The 24407-nt window shown below is 42.0% G+C and overlaps 1 protein-coding gene across 2 annotated transcripts; it reads right to left on the bottom strand.

The window, feature by feature from the left end:
- Window positions 1–2775: 2775 nt before the first annotated feature.
- cdhr5b (cadherin-related family member 5b) lies at window positions 2776–22671 on the bottom strand. Of its 2 annotated transcripts, XM_042111107.1 has the most exons (15): window positions 22331–22671; window positions 19965–20134; window positions 19771–19824; window positions 19185–19274; window positions 16290–16385; window positions 15782–15883; window positions 15228–15404; window positions 14792–14882; window positions 12330–12421; window positions 11988–12194; window positions 10402–10515; window positions 8416–8482; window positions 5426–5626; window positions 4310–4485; window positions 2776–3617 (listed from the first exon to the last, which is right to left on the bottom strand). In XM_042111107.1, the coding sequence occupies exons 1-15, from the start codon at window positions 22404–22406 to the stop codon at window positions 3120–3122; spliced, it is 2211 nt and encodes a 736-aa protein (XP_041967041.1). In that variant the 5' UTR covers window positions 22407–22671; the 3' UTR covers window positions 2776–3119. The 2 variants fall into 2 exon arrangements, with proteins under 2 accessions (XP_041967041.1, XP_041967042.1); XM_042111108.1 differs by lacking the exon at window positions 5426–5626 and having other exon boundaries at window positions 22331–22669.
- Window positions 22672–24407: the final 1736 nt, after the last annotated feature.

Raw genomic sequence — 24407 nt, 5'->3', positions numbered from 1 at the left:
GCAAAAACACAAAAAAGATGGGGGGATGGCACTACCTAATTTTTTATCCTATTATTGGGCAGCTAACCTGCAGGCAGTTATGTACTGGATGCGCGTAGCTCCTGATGACTCCCCTGCTTGGTGTCTAATGGAGTCCCTGTCATGCACACCTGCCTCTCTGTCTGCGCTAGTTGCATCCTCCCTTGTTTCAACTAGATTTAAGCCTGTAAAAAACAGAATTGTCTCATCTACCCTGCGTATTTGGAACCAACTCTGTAAACATCTGAAAATTAATACACCACCACTTTGTATGCCACTCAGTAATAACCCCCTATTCCCCCCCTCAATGCAGGACGGTGCTTTTAGACCGTGGCTGCAGAGTGGTTTGTGCTCAGTAAAAGACCTGTTTATAGAGGGTGTCTTTGCATCCTTTCAGCAGTTAGTAGAGAAATTCCATCTTCCCCACAGTCACTTCTTCAGATACTTACAAGTAAGAGATTTTTATAGAAAGACGTATAAAGATTTTCCACGAATCCCAGCCACCACTCCTATTGATAGAATCTTGAACGTCCCCCTGACAATGAAGGGCATGGTGTCCACACTATATGGTGTTATACTCTCTTTCTATTCTCCTTCAAATGACACACTTCTAGCTCTCTGGTCAGAAGACCTGGGCATAGATTTGACACTGGCTTGGGGATCAATTCTTGGACGTGTGCATGGCTCCTCAATATGTGCGAGACATGGAGTTATTCAATGTAAGCTTCTACATCGCGTGTATTGGACGAAGGTCCGACTGTCCCGTGTCTATCCAAATACTGACCCACTCTGTGACAGATGTCGGCAGCACCATGGTACACTTTTGCATATGTTCTGGACTTGCCCCTCCCTACATACATACTGGATGTCTATATTCTCTTCTGTCTCGGATGTTTTGCAGACACCCCTGGACCCAAGCCCACTCACCGCTCTATTTGGAGTCTTACCGGATACCATCAAGCTATCCAGCTCCAAATCAGACTTTGTTGCATTTGTTTTTTTAATTGCTAGGCGTTTAATTTTGATACACTGGAAAGACTCCCACCCACCCTCACATACACTTTGGATAAGGGATGTGCTAATGTTCTCAAAGCTGGAGAGGATGCGGTACTTAAGGCGAGGCTCTATATCCAAATGCAATAAGATATGGCAGCCCTTCCTTCTGCATGTTGAAACACTGAACTTGCAACTCCCAGATCCCTCATGAGCTATACCTTATTTACACAAGGATGCTAGGGTATCCCTGACATTTGCACTCACCTGATTGTGCTGGGGACTTGCTTGGAGATGCTATACGCATAATATGAGACCCCCACCCCCTCTCCCCCCTTCTTCTTCTTCTTATTTTTATTTATTTATTTTTTATTTAGTTAGGGTTTTTATTTATTTATTTATTTTTTATTATTATTTTAATATTTTAATTTGCATCCCCTGGTGTCATGTCTTAGTTTCAGTTTTCTCTGTGTTTGTAGAACAGTACAGTCTGGGTGGGGTGGGTTAGGGTGTGGAGGGCGGGTGGGGTGGAGGGTGGGATTGAGGGGAGGGGAGGGGAGGGGAGGGGGTTGGGTGGGGTGGGTATCCCTGTATTGAGTTTATGTCAGCTTTGCAATGTCATTGTGGAATGGACTTTTACTGTTTCATGTACTCTGTATTGGGAAAAAAAAACCCTAAAAACTTACATAAATAAACCATGGAAAAAAAAAAAAAAAAAGATGTGTGTTTAAAAGAACGTGCAAACTTTCAACGACGCTATAGGTAAGGAAGCTACCCTTATTTTCAAGACTGTTCACATGCCTTTTTTAACCAGTTTGGACATTTAATCTGGAAAGGCAAGTTATTCAACTAGCCACAGAATAGGGTGACCAGACGTCCCGGTTTAAACGGGATAGTCCCGATTTTGAGTTGCGTGTCCCGAGTCCAGACAAAAGCCGGGATACTTCACTGCATTACATTTTATCCACTAGAGGAGCACATTGGCACTTCTTTCTCACATGTATTACAATTTATAGGTAGGCTATGCATTCCACTGCATTTTCTACTGGAAATGACACCCTTTGGAACACTCTCATGTAGGGGCAGCATAGAGGGCTTAGGCAGGGATCACATCAGCCTGCGGCAAGCGGCAGCAGCAAACTTAACGCAACGCTCAGACCATAATAAGTTTTGTCTCGTTCCTAAGCAACACAAGCGGTTTGTCATGGTTTCGGGACTCTATTGAATACGCTCGCGTTGAGCTATGAAAGTTCAACGTCAACGTTGCCACCGTTCCGCTGCCGAACCATAGAGAACAATTGAAAACCTGCCGCTTGCCGCTGGCTAATGTGATCCCCACCTTATTGTTTGAAGTGACACAGAATGTAAAGGCCAGCCAATCGGACACTTTTGGGGGCACTTCAACACATTTATTTGAACCATGGGGGCACCAGAGGGAGTGGTCGCTGCCCTCCACTCTTCGAGTGTGTTGATCTGTCTGTGGAAAAAGGGCATTGTGCTGCTGATGTTGGAGCCTGAAGTTAATATTTGACATGTGGAAGAGATAAAGTTTATGGCTTATGATTAGTGCTATGGATTTCCTGATTCCAGTCCCTCCGAGTAGCCCAGAGAGCAGGTATTGTCTACTGCACCAGGAAGGAACACCTTATCAAGCACCAGCAATAACCATGAGGGGTTGCCGTGGCGACGGCTATCCAGGTCTGTCCAGGTTCTGTTTATGAGGGACACTATTCCCTTTGGAACATGACATCACAGGGTCACTAGTTTGTCATTTGGCTTCTTTATTATCATGGCATTTTATACAGTCATAAATGAAGTCTTTTAAAGTTTAAACAAGATTTCAAGCCATTTCAGAGTAATATTATACTTTAACATTAAGGGCTTTTAGGCCAATAAAAAGTGCTTTAATATTCTTAATCACTTCATACTATTTGTATTAAAATTAAAAATAGCTTGTCCTGACATGTACATATTTACAAAAGTGCAAAGCATAGTATAGAGTAACACTGGGCCAGTGTCATCACCTGTCGTGGCCCTAATCAAGAAAATCACATTGCTTTATGATTGGAGTCTTTGTATAAGGAACAATGAACAGTTGTTCTCTTAAGCTACAAATCGGACGTTTGTGGGAAATCATCCAAGTCGGAGTTTTCATCTTGGTCATATGACAAATTAACCCCTCCCCGCATATCATCTTCGTCAAGTGACAAATTATCCCCTCCCCGTTCTGACCCATCATCTTCATCTGCATCTTCATCTTCGTCATCATCCTGCGCGGCACGGTCGGGAATGATAGTGACCTCGACCTTGGGATCAATGTCCTGTTTGAACCAGACGGCCTTGTAGCCATCCTCGTCCTTCCTCTCTTTGGTCAGGATGGGTTTCACCTCCTTCTCAGACTCGCTCTTGCTCGCCAGGCTGCTGGTTTCGCCTCTGGCCGTCTCGTACAGAGGTACAGCTGCGGCCTTGCTGACCGGTGCCTCCACTGCACGGGCGGGCCAGTCTGGTTCATCTGAGGCCATGGAGCCGGCCCCGTCTTCGTCCTTCTGGAAGCCTTTGTTAATGTACTGCACTCCGCCCTTTGGTCCAAGAGACACTGCAGAAAGCTGTCAAACACAGGGGAGTTGCAGCAGAGAGAGTCACTATTGTGTGTGTGTGTGTGTGTGAGTGTGTGCGTGTGTGTAGCTGCCACATTAAGTTGCTATGTGTACTGTAGTTCTGTATGTAGAATTCATGTTGTCTTGAAAGCATCACACCACATGGTTCTCCTCCAATGACTTGCATTGTATTTAAAACAGCACCACACGTGGTGAAAAGTGGTATTACAAGAGATCCAGGCTGACGCTAGTACTAGGTTAAAATGCTAACTTCAGTGGACGTCTGGGTAACACTGAGCATTTTTCAAATTACGGTTCTTCACTCTTTGCTGCTATTTCTAGGTTAAATGTTTTAAAATGCAAAAAGCTCCACATAGCACATTTAGGGCCTGTGTCCACCAACCTCATTTTCAGAGTGCTTTAGTCAAGTGTTTAGTGTTGCTAGGTTACGGTTGTCGAGAGAGAGGTGACATTGACAGGCCCAGTGCTGTTCTAAAAGGTGAACACATTTCAACTTTCAGCGCTCTGAGCACTGCAGAAAACAAACGGTCAGAGCGCCGATGTCTTTTTTCTGCCGGGGGCACTGAGCGTTGTGAACGCTGAACTTCATAGGATTTGTATAGAACATGGCCACCATCGGCGCAAAAAATGTGATCACTGGACACAGGTCCATAAGGGAAATAGCAGGTATGTGAACTCACATTGCTGTGGAAATGGCTGACTTCCTTGATCTTGCGGTTGTCCTTTTTGTGGCTGTTGATGTAGACGGCCATGAGAGCGATGAGGACCATGCAGATAAGGAGCAGGATGCCCAGAGACACTCCCACGGCAATCATGTCCTCCATACGATACATCCCTGCCGCCAGGGCCGGCCCGTCTGCAGCACAGGACACACACACAGTTATACACACACACAGTTATACACACATACAGTTAGACACACACACAGTTATACACACACACAGTTATATACACAAACACAGTTATACACACATACAGTTAGACACACACACAGTCATACACACATACACACAGTTACACACACACAGTCATACACACATACAGTTAGACACACACAGTTATACACACATACAGTTAGACACACACTTACACACACATACACAGTTACACACACACACACACACACACACAGCATGCAAATATACACAAATACACATGCAATGTCCAGATGTAGACACATGCACACACATACAGTACATCCAGTGCACACACACATACATGTACACACACACACACATACACTCTAACATGCATATATAGACACAAACCCACAAGCAACTAACATAGCTGATGTAGTACACCAACACAGACCAGTCATGAGCTTTTGTTGTTTTGTGTAATTTGACTTTCTACTGATGGGAAACTCTTTCCTTCTCCTGCTGGTCTGGGTGGGTTGTGTTACCTGGCCCGTCTACAGCACAGGACACACATACACACACACACCTGCTGGTCTGGGTGGGTTGTGTTAACTGGGTGGGTAGCTATGAGCAGGGACCCCAAGAAAGCGTGCATGCTCAAGAATGCTTAGCGTGGAATCAGAGTGGACAGAAGCAGTTCTCCATTTGGTCAATCACACCCCAAATTACTGACTGCAAGTGACAGAGGAAAGCAAAGCTCTGACTGAGGAAGAGCTCCTGAAAATAAGGGTGTGTGTGTGTGAGAGAGAGAGAGAGAATGTGTGTTTTTCTCTGTGTGTGTGTGTGTGTGTGTGTGTGTGTGTGTGTGTGTGTGTGTGTGTGTGTGTGTGTGTGTTCACAGGTGTTAGGAAAGTTCAAGGTTTGGTATGGGAATGTCACCTGTTGTGGTCTGTGGAGAGGGAGTACTAGTCATGGCAGCTGAAGAGGATGGCATAGCAGTGCTGGTGCTTGGCATGTCTGTAGTGGTGGTTGGCATGTCTGTAGTGGTAGTTGGCATGTCGGGAGTGGTGGTTGGCATATCGGGAGTGGTGGTTGGCATGTCGGTAGTCGTAGAGGGCATAGCTGTGGTGGTAGGCGTCTCTAAAGGAATACCAGGCATGAGGCGTGAGAGTTGGAGTTAGAATCAGCTCAAGAAGCTGGCATTGAGCAGCAGCAGTGGCCGTGACCTTGTGGAACAGCGTTAGCCTCTTACATATGTTTCACGCACACTGTGTGCCCCTCAGGGCAAACAAGCTGTCTGCAAGTCTGGCTAGCTGTCAGTTAGCGAGCTAAATAATTTCCCCATTCCAAGCAAATAGGGGGCAGTAAATCCCCACGTCTGTCCACCATGCAGAAATAAACAGTTTGTCCAAGGTGGCAGAGGCTAAAAGCTACCTCATGTTCCTCAGATATCCATGATGTGGCATGAAAATATTGTAGAATTGAAAAGTCTCCATTCAACCTTGATATTTATAATATGTCACATACTATTCTTTAGCTGGAAAGTTGCCTCATGAAAGGAGTCCGAACCATCGCTACCTGGTTAGCTAAATGCCTAAATGTAAATGTGGCCATCTCTACTTGGTTAACTAAATGACTACATGTAAATGTAACCACCTAATTAGCTTGATAACTTGAGTAGATATGGGCTGCCCAGCATGTAGCCTTCATTTTAGACCCCGGTATGTATGCCCCGTATGTAGCATTATTTTAGACGTGACCTCAAAACTTCACACCCTGTTGCTATTTCTACAGAATGTTTGCATACAGTAGAGCAACTTTGTGGCTCCTCTGTCATATGTTACACATAGAACACCTTTAAGCAGAGATGTAAAGTCACTAAGTAGAAATACTTAAGTACAGTACTTAAGTATGAATGGAAAGTATCTAAACTTTACTTGAGTTTTTATTTTTCTTCCTACTTTTACTTCACTATTTAATTTTTTTTTAATTAAATGTATAGTTTTACTCCACTACACTTTCATGAGCAGCATTAAGTAGAAAGTAGACTAAAATAATGTGCAAATGAAAACAAAAGCTACAGTCTGCCTTCAGCATGTTAGATAATTGCAACCCCAAGATTTTCTGACCTGATGTCACCACGGGCAATAAATGAAGACATAGTGACGTTAAAGGAGAATTCCGGTGTGATATTGACCTAAAGTGTATTGAAACATGATACCGAGTGTGAACGTATGTCTCATAGCCCATCTCGGCTTGTCCCCTGCACTCCAAAATCTGGCGCTAGTTAGCCGATGCTACCAACAGCTTTTTCAATAGTGGTGCTTCGGCATCGGGCTAGCCATGCAAATAAATCACTGTTTTACACCCATTTACGAGGCTCAATGTATCTCCACACTTCATTGGTAGACTTCCGAGGGCCCTGACATTTAAAACGAGACATTGAGAACTTTGAAAAAGCACTGGTTGTTTACTTACAAGACGATTTATACAGACAGTACCTTCACGAAGTTTAGCGTTTGCAGCCATCTTGAATTTAGTCACGATAAGTCGAGCAACGAGTAAGAATGAAAAGGTATGATAAGGGATCAGATTCCAAAAATAATTCAGTGGAAATGCATGGATTCCAGCAGCAACTGGAATAGCTAGCTTAGCTGTGCTTGTGGAACATTGGTAAACCTCACTCCCTGACGCCTCAAGAGTGCTGCTGGCATGCGAGCCAGTAGCCTGGGCTATTGGCTCAATTGTTAGCGCGCTCGCCTCCCGACCCGAGGTGCTGCTGTTTCGCGGGTTCCAGTCCGGGCGTGTGCAGGGCTGAATCGCGCAGGTTCAACACAATGCAGGTTACATAAGTTACATAAATTAAAATTCATGACGTTTAGGCACCAAGTTTTAAGGTGCTCTTATCCAAAGTTCTGACTGCTTTCTTTTTTTTTTTAAGCAGAGCGAAGGTTGTCACCCCACCTGGCCTCAAAATCTTTTACTAGTAGCCTTTGTACTTTCAGTACTTAAGTATGTTTTGTAATGGGCTACTTGTCATACTTAAGCACTGTAAATAATAAATACTTTAAGACTTTTACTTAAGTGGTATGCTTATAGATTACTTTTATTTTTACTTAAGTCATTTTTATGATCAAATATCTGTATTTCTACTTAAAAGAGAACTATGCAGTTTGTTTAGCTTAATCTACAGTACCTTAACTTAACAGCTTCAGAGTCATTGGAATGCTTATATGAGTTTTTCTGGGGTGAATGGTGGCCGTCTTGCTTCCTCCTAGTGTTTGTGAGCAGAAAAAACAGCCATGCAACTTTGGGCCGGCGGCAGCCTCGCAATGCAACAAATTGCTTTATTGCACAGCACACGCACACGCCAGGCACCGGCTGGAACAAGGTAGCGATGGAGTTTCTCAAACATTCGTCATGACAGAGCCAGCGAAAAGAAGCAGAAAGCTAGTAAACCTTTGTTGGAGGAACAGGGAAAGAGGAAACGGCAGACTGACCGATTGAGGGGTGTTGTAAAATATATACTCTGAAGCTGTAGGGGGAGCTCTGCAGAGAAACCTGCGAGCAAAAAGCAAGAAAACGGCGAAAAGATTGCCAATGCTGCATAGTTTCCCTTTAAGTGTGGGTTTCGAAAACTCTGTCTTTAAGGCTCCTCTGTCATGCTTTACATATAGAGCACCTTTAAGGCTCCTCTGTCATGCTTTACATATAGAGCACCTTTAAGGCTCCTCTGTCATGCGTTACACATAGAGCACCTTTAAGGCTCCTCTGTTATGCGTTACACATAGAGCACCTTTAAGGCACCTGTCATGTGTTACATATAGATACTGTGTAGCATCTGTGATGTGTTACATACAGTATACTGTAGGTACTGTGTAGCATCTGTGATGTGTTACACCTGTGCAATGTGTAGCCGTCAGTCTCACCTGGAGACACCACCAACTGCACAGCAGTTACTGCTTCATCACCACTTTTGCTGTCCACGGCACGCACCTGAAGTCACAGCAGGGAACAGACTGGAACTCAGTTTCTCACAAGTTACATGTAAACACACACACACACACACACACACACAGAGAGAGAGATTAAGGTCTCTCTCTCTCTCTCTCTCTCACACACACAGGGTAGGGAAGGTTCATTTTTAAAATGTAATAGTTACAGATTACTAGCTGACCTGTGTAACATACAATAAGTAATGTAACTAGATGTACCGCAGAGCGGTACAAAATATGACCGCCGCCCAGTCCAGCACATTTTTTCCACAAAAATAAATCATGCTGAAAGGCCTATAGGATTCTAACTGTCTCACTAAATTACATTATCCACACTCATTTCTCATTGGTATCTGCTAGACAACAAGTACCAAAACATGATTAGTTCATAGATTTCACATGTAAAATTCATTATATACAACCCCACCTCCATCTTGCCTGTTCATAATTCTGAGAAATTCTTTAATTGTGTGCATGTGTGCATGTACATGTTTATGTTATGTGTGTGTGTGTGTGTGTGTGCCTGCGTATGTGCCTGTGCATGCATGCGTACATATGTCTACTGTGTGAGTATGTGTCATACGTATGATTACTGTGAATGTATTTGTGGGCGTGTATAAGTATAAGTATATATACTTTTTGATCCCGTGAGGGAAATTTGGTCTCTGCATTTAACCCAATCGGTGAATTAGTGAAACACAAACAGCACACAGTGAACACACAGTGAGGTGAAGCACACACTAATAAATCGTGTGTATCTGTTTGTGCACATGTGTGCACATGAAATGGGTTAACATGACCCCTGGAGGCAAACATACGGAAAAAAATGGTCATCCTAGGCCCTACAGTTCTCTCTATTGTAAGGCCCCCCATGAACGAAAGTACACAAAACTTGGCACGCATTCGGAGGGTGTCATAATGATCCTACACTTTTAATTTCGTGCAGTTTTGACCTTGTCAGCCAGAGATATTGTGATGAAAACACATAATTTTTTGCTTTTTAATTTTTAACTAGGTGGCGCTATACATGAAATAAGTGGTAATGGGATGGGTTGACATGCCCCCTTAAGACCAACATACATAAAAAAGGTGGACCTCCTAGGCCCTACGGTTCTCGAGATATTCACAGAATATCTTCCATTCACAACGGGGGGGATACAAATCCAGATATTCCATTCACAGCGGGGGGGATACAGATCAAAACGAAAAACGATGGTTCCATGCTATCCATGTGGGGTTACATGCCCACCAAGTTTTGTGTACCCCGGTCTTTCAGTGTCCCGAGAATCCTTGACGAAAATTTGGGCATGCGAAAAAATAAATAAATAAATAAATAAATAAATAAATAAATAAAAAAAAAGAAAAAAAAAAAATCTGACTAAACCTATATGACCGCCGCTTCGCTGCGCGGCGGTCATAATTATACATGTACACTATTATATCAGTGTAATGTAGTTATTTCATTTGATTACTTCTGATTACTTGTTGATATACAGGTAACTTTTATTTTACGCGCCTCCTGTTCCAGTGTATCTACATAACAGTACAGTGTAACAACCTATGTAACAATATGTAAAATCACATACTTATGTTGTCCATACATACCGGCAATGTATTTTTGTGTACCTACAGGTCATTAGTACAGGTGCAATAAGAAGTGATTGTTACAATACTTTGCTAAAGTGGCCTCTCTCTTTGGGGAAGGAAAAAAAGTGGTTACGGGGTTAAGTTTGAAATGTGTAATCACCAAGATTTTGATTAGTAACTGTAATTTACATTTACACACACACACACACACACACACAAAGGATATAGAGTCACTCACACATATAAACAGACAAAAGTTTTAAAATTCACTCACACATACTGTACAGTACACACACACACAGATACACAGATGGAAAAGAGGATGCAGCTTGCCTTGATGGAGACTGGGCCTGCAGGGGCCGTCCTTGCCATGAGGATGAAGCCCTGCTGCGTGATGCTGAAGTCACTGCTGCCCTGGATCTCATACTGCACGTCAGGATTGAAGCCCTAGGACACACACACACACACACACACACTCAACCACATTGCACCTCACTTTCATTCACCAGTGTAACTCATTCTGATGTCACACTGACTTACAATAAAGAGAATGGAGTCTGCAATTATCAATACGGAGAATGAAGTCTGCAATTATCAATATGGAGAATGAAGTCTCTGCAATTATCAATACGGAGAATGAAGTCTCTGCAATTATCAATACGGAGAATGAAGTCTCTGCAATTATCAATATGGAGAATGGAGTCTCAGTAAATAAATACGGAGAATGGAGTCTCTGCAATACAGAGAATGAAGTCTCTACAATTATCAATATTGTGAATGGAGTCTCTGCAATTAAATACAGAGAATGGAGTCTCTGCAATTAAATACAGAGAATGGAGTCTCAGTAAATAAATACGGAGAATGGAGTCTCAGTAAATAAATACGGAGAATGGAGTCTCAGTAAATAAATACGGAGAATGAAGTCTCTGCAATTATCAATACGGAGAATGAAGTCTCTGCAATACAGAGAATGGAGTCTCTACAATTATCAATATTGTGAATGGAGTCTCTGCAATTAAATACAGAGAATGGAGTCTCTGTAATTATCAATATGGAGAATGGAATCTCTACAATACGGAGGATGGACTCCTACAGAAAGGCAAAAACTTGAAATTGGTATTGAGAACCATGTTAAGCCTCTTTGGATAAAGACATGGACTAAATTCCTATGAGTCTTTAAGCCTGTTTGTTTTCGTACCAACAGTACTCGGTGACTTCGAGAAACAGAAATCTATTAGCCTGGGAATACCAATACGAATCTTTGGCAAATGTGGGATTTGCTCTGCAGGTCCTTCTGGCCAACAGGCCATTGAAGCCCATTTCCAATGTCCCTAAAACACGGGCCTGCAAAAACAATCGCTAATCCGGCATGGATGTGTATTTCTTTGGAATTGAATAAACAACTGCATTTAAAACCTTCCTTTATGAGATTGCTACACTTTTTAAACGATTTGGTAGGAGTTTAATGCACCAATTTAAGTTTCAATTCACTGTTAGTTGTCTGGAAGTCATAATGATTCGGAGAGTGGGTGCGCACATCCAAAGTAAAGTTTTCTGCAGGTGCCAGACGATGCCTGACGAAGATCCAAGGGGATCGAAACGTTGCTTTTAAATCAATAAAGTTTATATTTTGGAGCAGTTGCAGTGTGCAGACCACACTTTTTCTACTGGAAGTCATAATGAACCTGCTGGAAGTCATAATGAACCTTTCCCAGACCCACTCTCAATTACAATTGAGACGGTCTCTGTGCTAACCAGGCTAGAAATCTATGTGAAAAATACGGAATTCTCTTTTAAGTGTCTTTGAGACATGGATGGCTAGATTCCTACATAGTGTGTCTTTTAGCCTGTTTGGATAACAGTATGGATGGCTAATTGGCTAAATGTGCTGAAGAGTCTGACAGGCCAGAGGAACTCACATCAGCATAGTCCTGGTCTGTGGCCTGCACCCGGAGCGGTTTGGTGGAGAACTCCCCCTCCAGGACCAGACTGTTCACACCTGCGTCCAAGGAGATGTAGCCTTCGTAGGTGTCCTTTTCAAATATGGGCGGATGCACGCTCATGATCTTGACCTCAAAGGTCACAGTGGTGGTAGAGAACTGATCAGCATTTTCCGTCTGAAAAGCCTGTCGGCATACAGTACAGCAGCAGTAAGCAGGAAGTTCACATGCTTCAGGGTTCTGAGAGCAAACAAGATTTGAAAGGTCATGGAGAAAGATGATCATAAAATGGGTTTAAGAAGGTTTATGCAGTTTCTTTACCATAACAGTCAGGATAATAGGACCTTCCACATCAACAGGTTTATTCATCGTAATCTCTCCGGTGCCTTGATTGAGGTCAAAGATGTCGCTCACTAAAGACCACAGGCAGACACAACGAGGGTTTATTACATTTACATTTTTTCATTTAGCAGACACAACGAGAGTTTATAAAGTATTGCTTTGTGAATGTAATATTCCTCTTAGTCTGTCACTGTTATCAAGTCAACACAACTAGGGTGACCACCGCCATGACACTGAAAATGAGGACACTTCTGCCCAAAAGTTAGGACAAATTTGTATTTTAAAGGTCCAAAAGTGAGGACACGTCGGGGTAACATTAGTGGGCCTAGGGAATAACACTGAAACTTTACAAATTAACAACATAACATTAGTATCAAAATTTCCATAGAAGGCAACTATTTATTATAACATATTATATATAGTAACATTTGTTTTTTTGTGTTTTTTCACATTGGTAAACAATTTCCATTTCCAACCATTCCCATACAATGCAATTATTTATTATTATAACATAGTAACATTAGTTTTCTTTTTATTATTATTATTATAACATAGTAACATTAGTAAACAAACCCACCTTTATGACCCAATAACTTTTTAGTCACTTAATAACTTATTGAGCTCTGCAGCTATGGTTTTATCATCCAATATACAATATAGCTACTGCTGTTGGAGCAACAATGTCATGAGCAGGGTGCGTGAAATCAGGCCGCCTCCTACAGCACTGCATCTGAGGCGGTCTTCTTGGCTTTAAATCAAACTTCTTTGTTTTCCTATTTACATTCAGGCTGTTTATAAGAGCTAAAATACAACACTAAATATTCACCTGTTTAAAGAAAATCTGCAGTTCAAAATGTTGTGGTAACAAGTGCATTCTTATTTAGTTCATTCTAAGTTAAACTGCGTTGCCGGTATTAATGTGTGTGTGTGTGTGTGTGTGTGTGTGTGTGTGTATGTGTGTGTGTGTGCATCTTCTAGGAGGCCGACAAGAACATTCGCAAAAAATAAAACCCATCGGGGTTTTTGTTAGCTGAATACTGAGCGGTAGAGTGGGAACAGTGCACAACTAATGACTAGTCTGAAGTCAGAACAAGAGCATCTGCCAGAAGGTGCGTAAGTCGCGAGTACACATCACTCAAAGCAGTTAAATTTTTTGCAAGTTGTGTGCGTGTCAATATTCAACATTGTGAGGGAGGGGGCCTATTGCACAAAACTAGGATAAGGGATTAAGCCGGGATATCTTGGTTATCCTGGCTCAATTTATCTGTGATCCAGTTGCACAAAAGCGGGATAGGGGGCAGCAGTATATGTTATGGTATAAATCACCATGGCGATTTATTCTGTGGAGCTAGCCTGCTCCAGACCAGGCTAAATTCCAGGATCTATTTAATCTCATCCCTTATCTCAGTCAGCAGTCACCACAAACGGAAACCAGACGGAATACCTAGACCCACTGTCATTATTTAAACGTTTGTGATCATTAATTAACTTTTACATACTCGCCATTCCCGACCTGTCATGCGACAATGTGATGTCACAGGAGTGCCGTAACCATTTCACACGTGGTGGTCGCGGAACAAGTTGCAATATTCTCCTTAACAGAGGTGTTGCTGTTTGTTGCTGTTGTGAGAAGGCTATCTACCTACTTCACACCGTAGAAGAAGCAATGAAGCCGCTCTAGTTGCCATGGTGAATCAGTGAATCTGTGATCGGTGGCGGGGTCTATTTGAGGGAGCAGTGAGCGCGCACTTATCCAGGATAGGTTTCACCTGGCTTGATGAATCCGTGTCTGCTCATCCTGGCTTGCTCGTTGTGCAACCAATTAAGCCTGTACACTCTTGTTTTGGTTTCATTGAGCGCAGCTCAGTAACTTATCCCGGATGTCTTAATTCTGCTTTTGTGCAACAGGCCCAGGGTGTGAGAGCAGGGCAGCAGCGTTTCCATAAAGTAATTCGAATTGACAACATTTTTAACAGCAGCATTGAGGTGCCGTGTTTGTGAACTTGAAGGCAGCTTTCAGTAAGACAAAGCAATGATCAGCTATCTGTAAGAAATGCCTGGTAGGCCTACAGCGCAACCTGGGTTGGAGAAGTGTAATAGACTAGATTATGCTACCTAATGTTTCATACAATGTAATTAATTAAATAATAAATAAAAGGGGACGATATCAATAACAGCGTCCATAGAAACATTTAAATGCAGTAACGCAAAAGTAATGTAAGGCTTTACTTTCCATAGAGAGTATGGAAAAGAAATGTAAGGGATTACATTTTTTTACAGTAATGAGTAATGTGTAATATATTACTTTTTTTGAGTAACGACCCCAACACTGGTGACCAGACTCTATCCACTTGTGAATGAGTTTGGTTTACCAGGCTAGGAGATAGAGAGATAAATAAATAGATAGATGGACACGCCCTACAAGCTTCAGCTGAACTCACCACCCAGGAGTTTGTAAGAAATATGTGCATTGAGGTTTTTGTCCCCATCCACCGCACGGAGGTTCTCAGGCGTCAAAGGCAGAGGACCAGTCTGGACAGGAGATACAGTACACAGATACACACAGATACTCAAATACACATATATAGACACAAATATACTCAAATACACATACTCATACACACAGATACTCATACACACAGATACACATACACACAGATACTCATACACATAGATACACATAATACTCATACACACAGATACACATACATACAGATACTCATACACACAGATACACATACACATAGATACTCATAAACACATACACAGATACACATATACACAGATACTCAAATACACATACACTCATATACACAGATACACATACTTCTACTCAGATATACACAGATAACAGATACTCGCATAGGGACAACTTACGGTTTGTTGTGTTAGGGTGACCTGCCCATTGTACCCTGCGTTCAGGCAGACTGTGGCTTGGTTGTAGGTCTCCGGGGTGCAGGGTTGAAACCATGGCGGCCGGTTGTCAATGTCTTTGATATTGATTATGACCGTGGTGGTGGCCGAAAGAGTTTGTGGGGTTGACGTCTGCGTGTCCTGAGGGTAGTGAAACAGCAGACACGGAGAGCATCACATAATCAGCATATCCTCTCTGTTCTAGCCTCCTCATGAGCATAGTCTCTCTGTTCTAACCTCCTCATGAGCATATTCTCTCTGTTCTAGCCCCCTCATTTAGAGCATCACATCATCAGCATACTCTCTCTGTTCTAGCCCCCTCATTTAGAGCATCACATCATCAGCATACTCTCTCTGTTCTAGCCCCCTCATTTAGAGCATCACATCATCAGCATACTCTCTCTGTTCTAGCCTCTTCACACTTCCCACAATCCTGAGAGGCCTAGGTCATTGGCTCAGTGGTTTCATAGTGATGGGGATTTAAAAGGGACTTAGCGGAAGAAGAGTGCCTCACTCACCTGGACAATCAAGGTGAATTGCACCCTTTGAACTGTATCGAAGTCCAGGCGCTGCTTCACCAGGATGTTTGGCAGGCTGGGGGCCTGCAGTGCGAAGTAGTCCTGTGCAAACCAAATGAACACAGTCACAGTAAGAAGTTTGTTTTTCTTTGAGAGGTTGTACTGTATGTTTGGTGTGAGAGGGACTGTGATGGAGAAGGGGAGTGTGACGGAGTGCCGTCACAACGGTTGAGTTTGCACTCTGACTGCCATACCAACGAGCCTGGCCTGGTGGGTACATGCTGTATGGTGTTAGAAATGGAGGCATACCCAATGTGTGAGCTGTATGAGGGACCCCCTCATGTGTGTTTGTTTTGAGGTGGAGGGGGGTAGGATCTGGTGTGTGTGTGTGTATGTGTGTGTGTGTGTGTGTGGGGGGTGGGGGGGTGGATCTGGTAATGTGTGTGTGTGTGTGTGTGTGGGGGGGGGGTCTGGTAATATGTGTTTTGTGGGAGAGGGACAATCTTACCTGGGTGGGGTCGGGTATGATCGTGTAATACAGGAGACCCAAGTTATCTGGATCAGTGGCCGCGATCTGGCCCACATCTGTAAACAATGGAAGCAGCTACGCACACATAAAACACACATTACATCAATCATTTCATAACTTACACACAACACACACACACTAAACACAACTCATTTCATTTCATGTCATTTCATTACACATTCATATCACACACAATAAACATACATCTACAATAACTTAACCACAGATCACACACACTAAACACACATCAATCATTTTAATAATAATAATAATAATAATAATAAGCTCTAATTGTATAGCATCTTTCATACACAGAATGCAGCTCAAAGTGCTTTACATTTGGAACATTTAACACAATAATAGAGAAGAAAATAATAATAATAATAATAATACAATTTGAGGCTAACGCAGCAAGTTGTTGCGGTAGTATATATATAGGCTCTGATAACAATGCTCAGGCCCCGTTGATGTGGGCTCTAAGCCGTTAGCCGTAGTATGTTCTTAGTATTTGTTGTGATTATATGAATTTATATACAGATGTTTAAGAAACACAACAACCGGGAAAAACTGGCAGCCTTGACTTTCCGCCAAAGTCAACTCCATGGTCAGATTTAGATTACAGTTTTTCTCAGTCGCTTTGGTGCTATTCTCACATCACTATTAACATTTGCACAGAAGTTAGTGCAATTCTCAAAACAATTAGTGCAAACTGCAAAACCTAGTGGATGACCTGCAAAAGCATGTCACTTGCTCAAAATGGATAGTCCATTCCTCAAAAGCAGGTATTCATGTCAATGAAACTGTCAGTGTCATCAAAATGAGAAGTCTTGACACCATCGTTTATGAACAAGATAGTCAAATGGCTTTGTCATGTTTTCTTCATGACAGTTCTCTCAGTGTTTTCCAATGCAACAAAAAGGTCAGAACTCGGTGACACTACCTGAACATGCTCAAGACAGCACTATACAGTACTTGTACAGCCATTTGAAAACAGTAAAGTTACACATTGCTGTAGTTAGGTGAGTAAGTGAGTACAAGACACTGAATGCGTACATTTTTACTGTATGCTCTTTGCAATTCTACAGCACTGTGACAGAATTTGATAACTAGTTCAACAATTTTGTATTTAATGACTCAAGCAATGAAATGAAGACTATTAGTTTTATTGGGAACGACTATTCAGCATTCATAAGTATAGTTCATTTTGCCTGACATGACATAAGCAAATGATAATGTTAAAAAACAGCAGAGAATTGTATGAAAGCAACTGATACATGTCCAAAAGTATTTGCAATTTGTTCAGAGGAAGGAGAAATTGCTACTATGATGTGCACAAATGACTAAATGTTGTGGAGGTTGAACTAATAGTTGAGAATTTTCATTCTGATCTGAAAAAAGCACCAAAGCGACTGAGAAAAACTGTAAGAGACAAAACCATGGACGAAACAATGGATGAAGACGTAGCAGGTTACTGGATGCCGGGAATGTGCCAACCCGTGGCCCCACCTCGCCAGACTATTTCAATTTGCTGAACAAGTTAATGATAGTTTTCACTTCATGTGTTTCAATTACAAAATAGTATTTTGTATTTGAAATACGTATTTTAAATACATGTATTAGAAATACTGCCCATCTCTGGCAACATGGTAAAAAGATGAAAATGACTTGATTTTACTTTCAATTCCTTTTACATTCTCCACATTAACATTTTTCATAACTCCATGTAGGACGTTTCTGTACATAAATGTAAGCACTGTGGCAGTAGTAATGCAATATTTAGAAAATGTACTCTTGTACTCTTGATACTCAAGTACTTTTAAAAACAAGTACTTCAGTACTTTTACTTAAGTAGACATCTGACTGTTGTACTTTTACTTGTACTTGAGTAAAATTTAGCAAGGGGTATCTGTACTTTTACTCAAGTAATGAAGCTGTGTACTCTGTCCGCCTCTGATTATAGTTTGCTATTTTTCTTTTAAAATGTCACCGTGAACCTGTAACTTAGTTTTTCTCCATGTTCTCTCAGCTTTCCTACAGGATCTTTTTAGGTCATGTACAGTATATTTTCATTCATCCAAGGAGTAGGTTTGCTACAGGGCCTTTTTTTAGTCTTTAGAGGAGCCACTCTGTCAAGCAGAACACCTAGTTCACTATTAAAGACCTCTACCATTTGGTCAATAGAAGGATTTAAAATATCTGAATTTATGGAGTCTGCAAGAGTTATGAACTGCTGCTCTGCTCTAGTGTCCAGGAACAGCGATTTAATTGTAGTTTCAGGATGAATTTTTAAGGCGTTTAGGACATTAAAAGATACACAATAATGATCAGATATATATATCATTTACTGATAAGTCAGTGACTTCTATCCCTCTAGAGATGACTAGATCAGAGTGTTGCCAAGGTTGTGGGTGGACCCCGTAACATGCTGTTTTAGATAGATAGATAGATAGATAGATAGATAGATACTTTATTGATCCCCAAGGGGAAATTTAAGGATGTTTTAGCTCTAAACTATCCAAAACTTTAAGGAACTTACACACATACTGTAATACACACACATCACATACAACACATAGCTTCCTAACTGTATCGGAAAAAATCAACTTGATGCAGACCTCCGATACACCAAATGAAAGGTCCTCAAACTGAAACATCTCCTCAGAACAGAACAGTACACCTAATCCAAGCAGTGTCTCAGGCAAACACACTTAAATGCTAGTGCCAAAAAACATAACGAGAAGGCAAGAGCATCCGACTTCACATCCGACTTCATCAACTGTAGTATAGTTACTAGTACTACTATTTTGGATTGTATTTGGTGCACCATAAGCTTGTCCGTGTAGACAGTGCATGCTGAAGGAGTTGAGTGCTCACCTCATCGACTTCCAGTGTGTAGAGGTTTTGCTCAAACACTGGAGGATTATCATTTACATTCTCCACAATGACTATGATGCTTGTCTCCATCTAGGATGTAGAAGAGAAGTAATCAGTGTTCAGCCAGCTGATGTCATCAGTGAGACATTTAATTCAGTGGTGTGTGCACGCAGTAACATGTACCATACAGGTCATTAATCAGTACTAAAATACCATTTTTTTTCTTCCAGAGTAGCCTGTCTGTCATATTTTTAATGTTATGCATGATTCCTTACATGTATAGAGGAAGTGGATGTGAAACTACAGTGCTCACTTTCCTAACACTTTTTCTGTGTACAATGAATGACAAAACTACATATCAAAATAGAAACCACATATATTTATGTTTACATTATATAATTATGCTGACAATTTTCATTTGATCTTTATCATTTAACTGGCAATTTTCAGTTGAAGACTCCACAATAGTCACATGCAATGTTGGCCTTTACATAAACGTTTTCACAAAAGCATTGAAAGATAAATTATTTGGGTCCCTTCTGAATTTCTGACACTTGAATGATGGGAGAACAATAATGTCACTCACGGTATCAAGATCTTTTGTACATTGAATCTTCACGGAATAACTGATTGGTGGAGTCTGGAACAACATTATCAAGGTGAACACAAGAATCATGCTCTTGTTATCATAGAAAAAAATATATACCTTACTAATACAGTATATCTTATTAATATATTATTATATCTTACTAATATATTTCAAATTAAATGAATATATACCTCATAGTCTAATGGTTTGTTCAGGACGACATTTTTTCCATCCATCCGAAATGTCCCATCAAAGTCGTTTGCTAAGTTGAGATTCACCACTCCCTGTGTGGTGACCGTTACGATCACATGCTCCACCGCTGTGTTCTCAGGCAGTAAAAGATCAGATGGCACTTGGCAGACTAAAGAGAACCCACAGAAAAAAGAGGTGTACAACACGCCCTAGTATACATCTGCAACTCTCAATGTAGCCTGCATGATTTCATCGTGAATTCTCAACCAACAAACCAACAGCAGGATTACGCATGTCTGACATGAGAACCAACACTACCAGTAGGTAGAGAACTGAGGAAGGAGCCCCTTAGCAAAAAGTTGTACTAAGTTAAGTTACTTTATAAACTTCCTGTATAAGTTCCTATTGGAAATATGTTCTCTGCATTTTACCCATCCAGGGGCAGTGCACACACACACACACACACACACACACACACACACACACACACACACACACAGAGCAGGCAGCCCCTAATCTGGCACCCGGGGAGCAGTGTGGGGTTAGGTGCCATGCTCAAGGGCACCTCATCTGTGGATGTAGATGTGGGAAAGCGCTATTCAAACCCACATGTTTCCTACCAGTCAGGGATCAAACCAACCACCCTTCGGTTGCAAGTCTGATTCCCTGATCAGTAGGCCACGGATGCCCCAAGAACTACTGTTCTCTACTGGTGGTCTGCTTATTTTGAACTAAGCATACATATAGATTACTGTTTGTGTACTGATCACATTGAGAAGTAGATTACTGTTTGTGTACTGACTACATTGAGAAGTGGAGAAGTGTGATATAAATGCAGTCCATTTACCATTAGCATACTAACAGTACACCTATAAGTTCACGTATAGTGCGCCTAAAATTTTACACCTTAAAAATACTTAACGTGGCCCCGGCCGTGGCGCACCGTACGCCGGCAACCCGGGTTCGATTCCCGCCCCCACGGTCCTTTCCGGATCCCACCCCGACTCTCTCTCCCATTCACTTCCTGTCATTCTCCACTATCCTATCCGCAATAAAGGCATAATGCCCCCCCCCCCCCCCAAAATATACAAAAATACTTAACGTATACTATGAACTAAAGTGAAAATGGTACTAAAAGGTGTGCTAAAAGTATATAATTGGTATCTTTACTTGTTTACTTACAGTATTCTCAGTACTTACGAGTTTACTATTATAAACTGAAAGTGGGCCAATTTAGTCAGAAGAAAGTATAAACATAGTACACTTACAAGAATACCTCAAGCACAAAAATACAAATAAACTTACTACATAAAGTAAACTTGGGAATTATACTTCAACTGCACTTAAGTTTACTTAATACTCAAAAAGTATACCTTTTTTGGTTAGGGACATATAGAGGCTGTTGTGTTAACTATCATGAAATGAAATGCAGTATGCTTTACAGAGAAGAAAGGGTTTTTTAAATCACCACAGCTGGCTGTGCCACATAAACCAACTCCTCAGTATCAGTATCAAGGGCATAGAACTGGGTGGGAGCAGTGGGGACCAAACCTACTTGTTTGTTTAGACTACTCACTGGGCTACATACACTAACTCACTCAGCAATAGGCTACTCATACACTAACTCACTCAACAGTAGGCTACTCATACACTAACTCACACAGCAGTAGGCTACTCATACGCTAACTCACTCAACAGTAGGCTACTCATACACTAACTCACTCAGCAATAGGCTACTCAATGGGCCACTTACATAACTCACTCAGCAGTAGGCTACTCATACGCTAACTCATCCAGTAGTAGGCTACTCATACACTAACTCACTCAACAGTAGGCTACTCATACACTAACTCACACAGCAGTAAGCTACTCATACGCTAACTCACACAGCAGTAGGCTACTCATACGCTAACTTCCTAATAGACTACTTGTGCACTAACTTCCACAGCAGTAGGCTACTCATACACTAACTCACACAGCAGTAGGCTACTTACTGGGCCATTTACACTAACTCACACAGAACAGCAGTAAGCTACTCATACCCTAACTCCTGTAGCAGTAGGCTACTCATACACTAACTCACTTAGCAGTAGGCTACACACTGGGCCATTTACACTAACTCACACAGCATAGCAGTAAGCTACTCATACACTAACTCCTGTAGCAGTAAGCTACTCAGATACTATCTCACACAGTAGTAGGCTACTCATACCCAAACTCCTGCAGCAGTAGGCTACTCAGACACTAACACTCGCAGCAGTAGGGTACTCATATGCTATCTCACACAGCAGTAGGTTACTCATACATTAACTCCTGCAGCAGTAGGGTACTCAGACACTAACTCTCGCAGCAGTAGGGTACTCACGCTGGCAGAGGCCTTGGCTGAGGAAGGCCAGCAGGAGCAGCAGGGGTGCTGAGAAGCGAAGGCCTGGACGGTCCATGGCCGATGGAGAACCACTGGAGAGAAGACCTGATTTTAGAACCACTCGTATGGAAAGAAGACCCGATGGAGAACCACACAGCAGATCTGACCACAGCTGCGTCTCCCACAGCAGCCTGAGAGGATGAGGCAGGCGAAGTCGTCGCCCTTCAGACCGAGAGGCTTATCATCGTTTATGGCCACTGCTCCACACAGCTGGACTTTTACCTCCATAAAAACTCTGTCCTCTGCTCGGAAAACACTGACCAGCCTTTATTGCCCCTATGCAGATAGTCCCACTGCTCTGGGCTGGGCCCTACTCTCTGAGACATAAACAGGTGGACTCCTTGTATCTCAGGAGCGGAGTCGTTTATATCGGATGATACTGATTGATAGGAATTTGATAGTGTTCAAATTCCTAGTGAGTTAACCCTCACTCTTGAAGGAAGTAGATCTAATCAACATCACAACAGAAACAAAGGGTTTGTTTGTAGATGTTGACAGCGAAATGCTGATGAAAATTAGCTTGCTATCTCTACATTTACACGGCTTATTTAAACTCTACACTCAACAATTACATGGTTTATTTAAATTCTACACTCTACCTTTACTTATTACAAATCTTTTTTTAATGAGCATGTTAACTAATGTACACTGTCCCTTTTAAAGAAAACAGTTAAAAACATCATGATCGAGGAGAGTCCTGGAATTATGACCCGCTTTATGACCCATTCCTGTAAGGGCTACACCTGAGATAGTTGTGTGAGGCATTTTTATGCCCCTGGCAATGATGGATAGTTGGCATGGGGATTTAGATAGATAGATAGATAGATAGATACTTTATTGATCCCCCAGGGGAAATTCAATTTTACTCTGAGGCCCCGCCACCCACCACTGGCAGCTTTTCAGAGACAGACAGCAGCAACACTAGGGCAGCAGTGATGGGGCAATGGGGCTGCAGTACTGGAGCAATGGAGCAATAGTGATAGGGCAATGGGGCAATGGTGATGGGGCAATGGGGCGATAGTAATGGGGCAATGGGCTGGGGCTGGACTGGACTCCCCAAAAGGAGGGTAGGGCGGACACAGTTTTCTGTGAATATCTCGAGAACCGTAGGACCTAGGAGGACCACCTTTTTTGTATGTTGGTCTTAAGGGGCCATGTCAACCCATCCCATAACCACTCATTTCATGTATAGCGCCAGCTAGTTAAAAATTAAAAACCAAAAAATTAGGTGTAATCACAATATCTCTGGCTGACATGGTCAAAACTGCATGAAATTGAAAGTGTAGGATCATTATGACACCCTCTGAATTCATGCCAAGTTTCGTGGACTTTCATTCATGGGGGGCCATACAATAACTTAATTTATGTGTACATTTAGTGACTACACCAACAGAGTTTTCTGTGAATATCTTGAGAACTGTAGGGCCTAGGATGACCAATTGTTTGCGTATGTTTGCCTCCAGCGGTCATGTTAACCCATTCCATATGCACACATGTGCATGAACAGATACACACGCACACACATACATTCACAGTAATCATACATGACACATACACACACAGTAGAGATATGTACGCATGCATGCACATGCACACACACAGGCACACACACATAAACATAAACACACGCACACATGCACACAATTCAAGAATTTCTCAGAATTATGAACAGGCAAGATGGGGGTGGGGTTGTATAAAATGTATTTTACATGTGAAATCTATGAACTAATCATGTTTTGGTACTTGTTGTCTAGCAGATACCAGTGAGAATTGAGTGTGCATAATGCAATTCAGTGAGACAGTTAGAATCATATATGCCTTTCACCTTTTGTTTTTAGCCAGCAGCCAGACCAGCAGATACCCTGACTTTGCTGAATTACTGAAGCTAAGCAGGCTTAGTTAGTACTTGGATAAGAAACCTCCTTGGAAGAGTAGGTTCCTGCTGGAAGTGGTGTTGGTGGCTGGCCAGTAGGTGGTACTCTTCCCTGTGGCCAAAAGCCACCAAACAAATATCAAT

Source organism: Alosa sapidissima, chromosome 11 (genome assembly GCF_018492685.1).
Source record: "Alosa sapidissima isolate fAloSap1 chromosome 11, fAloSap1.pri, whole genome shotgun sequence".
In the NCBI taxonomy this organism is placed as follows: Eukaryota; Metazoa; Chordata; class Actinopteri; order Clupeiformes; family Clupeidae; genus Alosa; species Alosa sapidissima.
Note: the sequence above shows the minus strand (reverse complement) of the source record. Positions and strands in the feature narration are given on the sequence as shown.

What these genes read in the sequence shown, in the direction of transcription:
- cdhr5b (XM_042111107.1), bottom strand. Translation starts at nt 22,406, where the DNA reads ATGGACCGTCCAGGCCTTCGCTTCTCAGCACCCCTGCTGCTCCTGCTG. An exon ending in CAGCCAAGGCCTCTGCCAGC is followed by an intron (nt 20,135 to 22,330) that starts GTGAGTACCCTA and finishes GGTTCTCTTTAG; the next exon opens with TCTGCCAAGTGCCATCTGAT. An exon ending in GCAGTTGGTGGTGTCTCCAG is followed by an intron (nt 5,627 to 8,415) that starts GTGAGACTGACG and finishes GTATTCCTTTAG; the next exon opens with AGACGCCTACCACCACAGCT.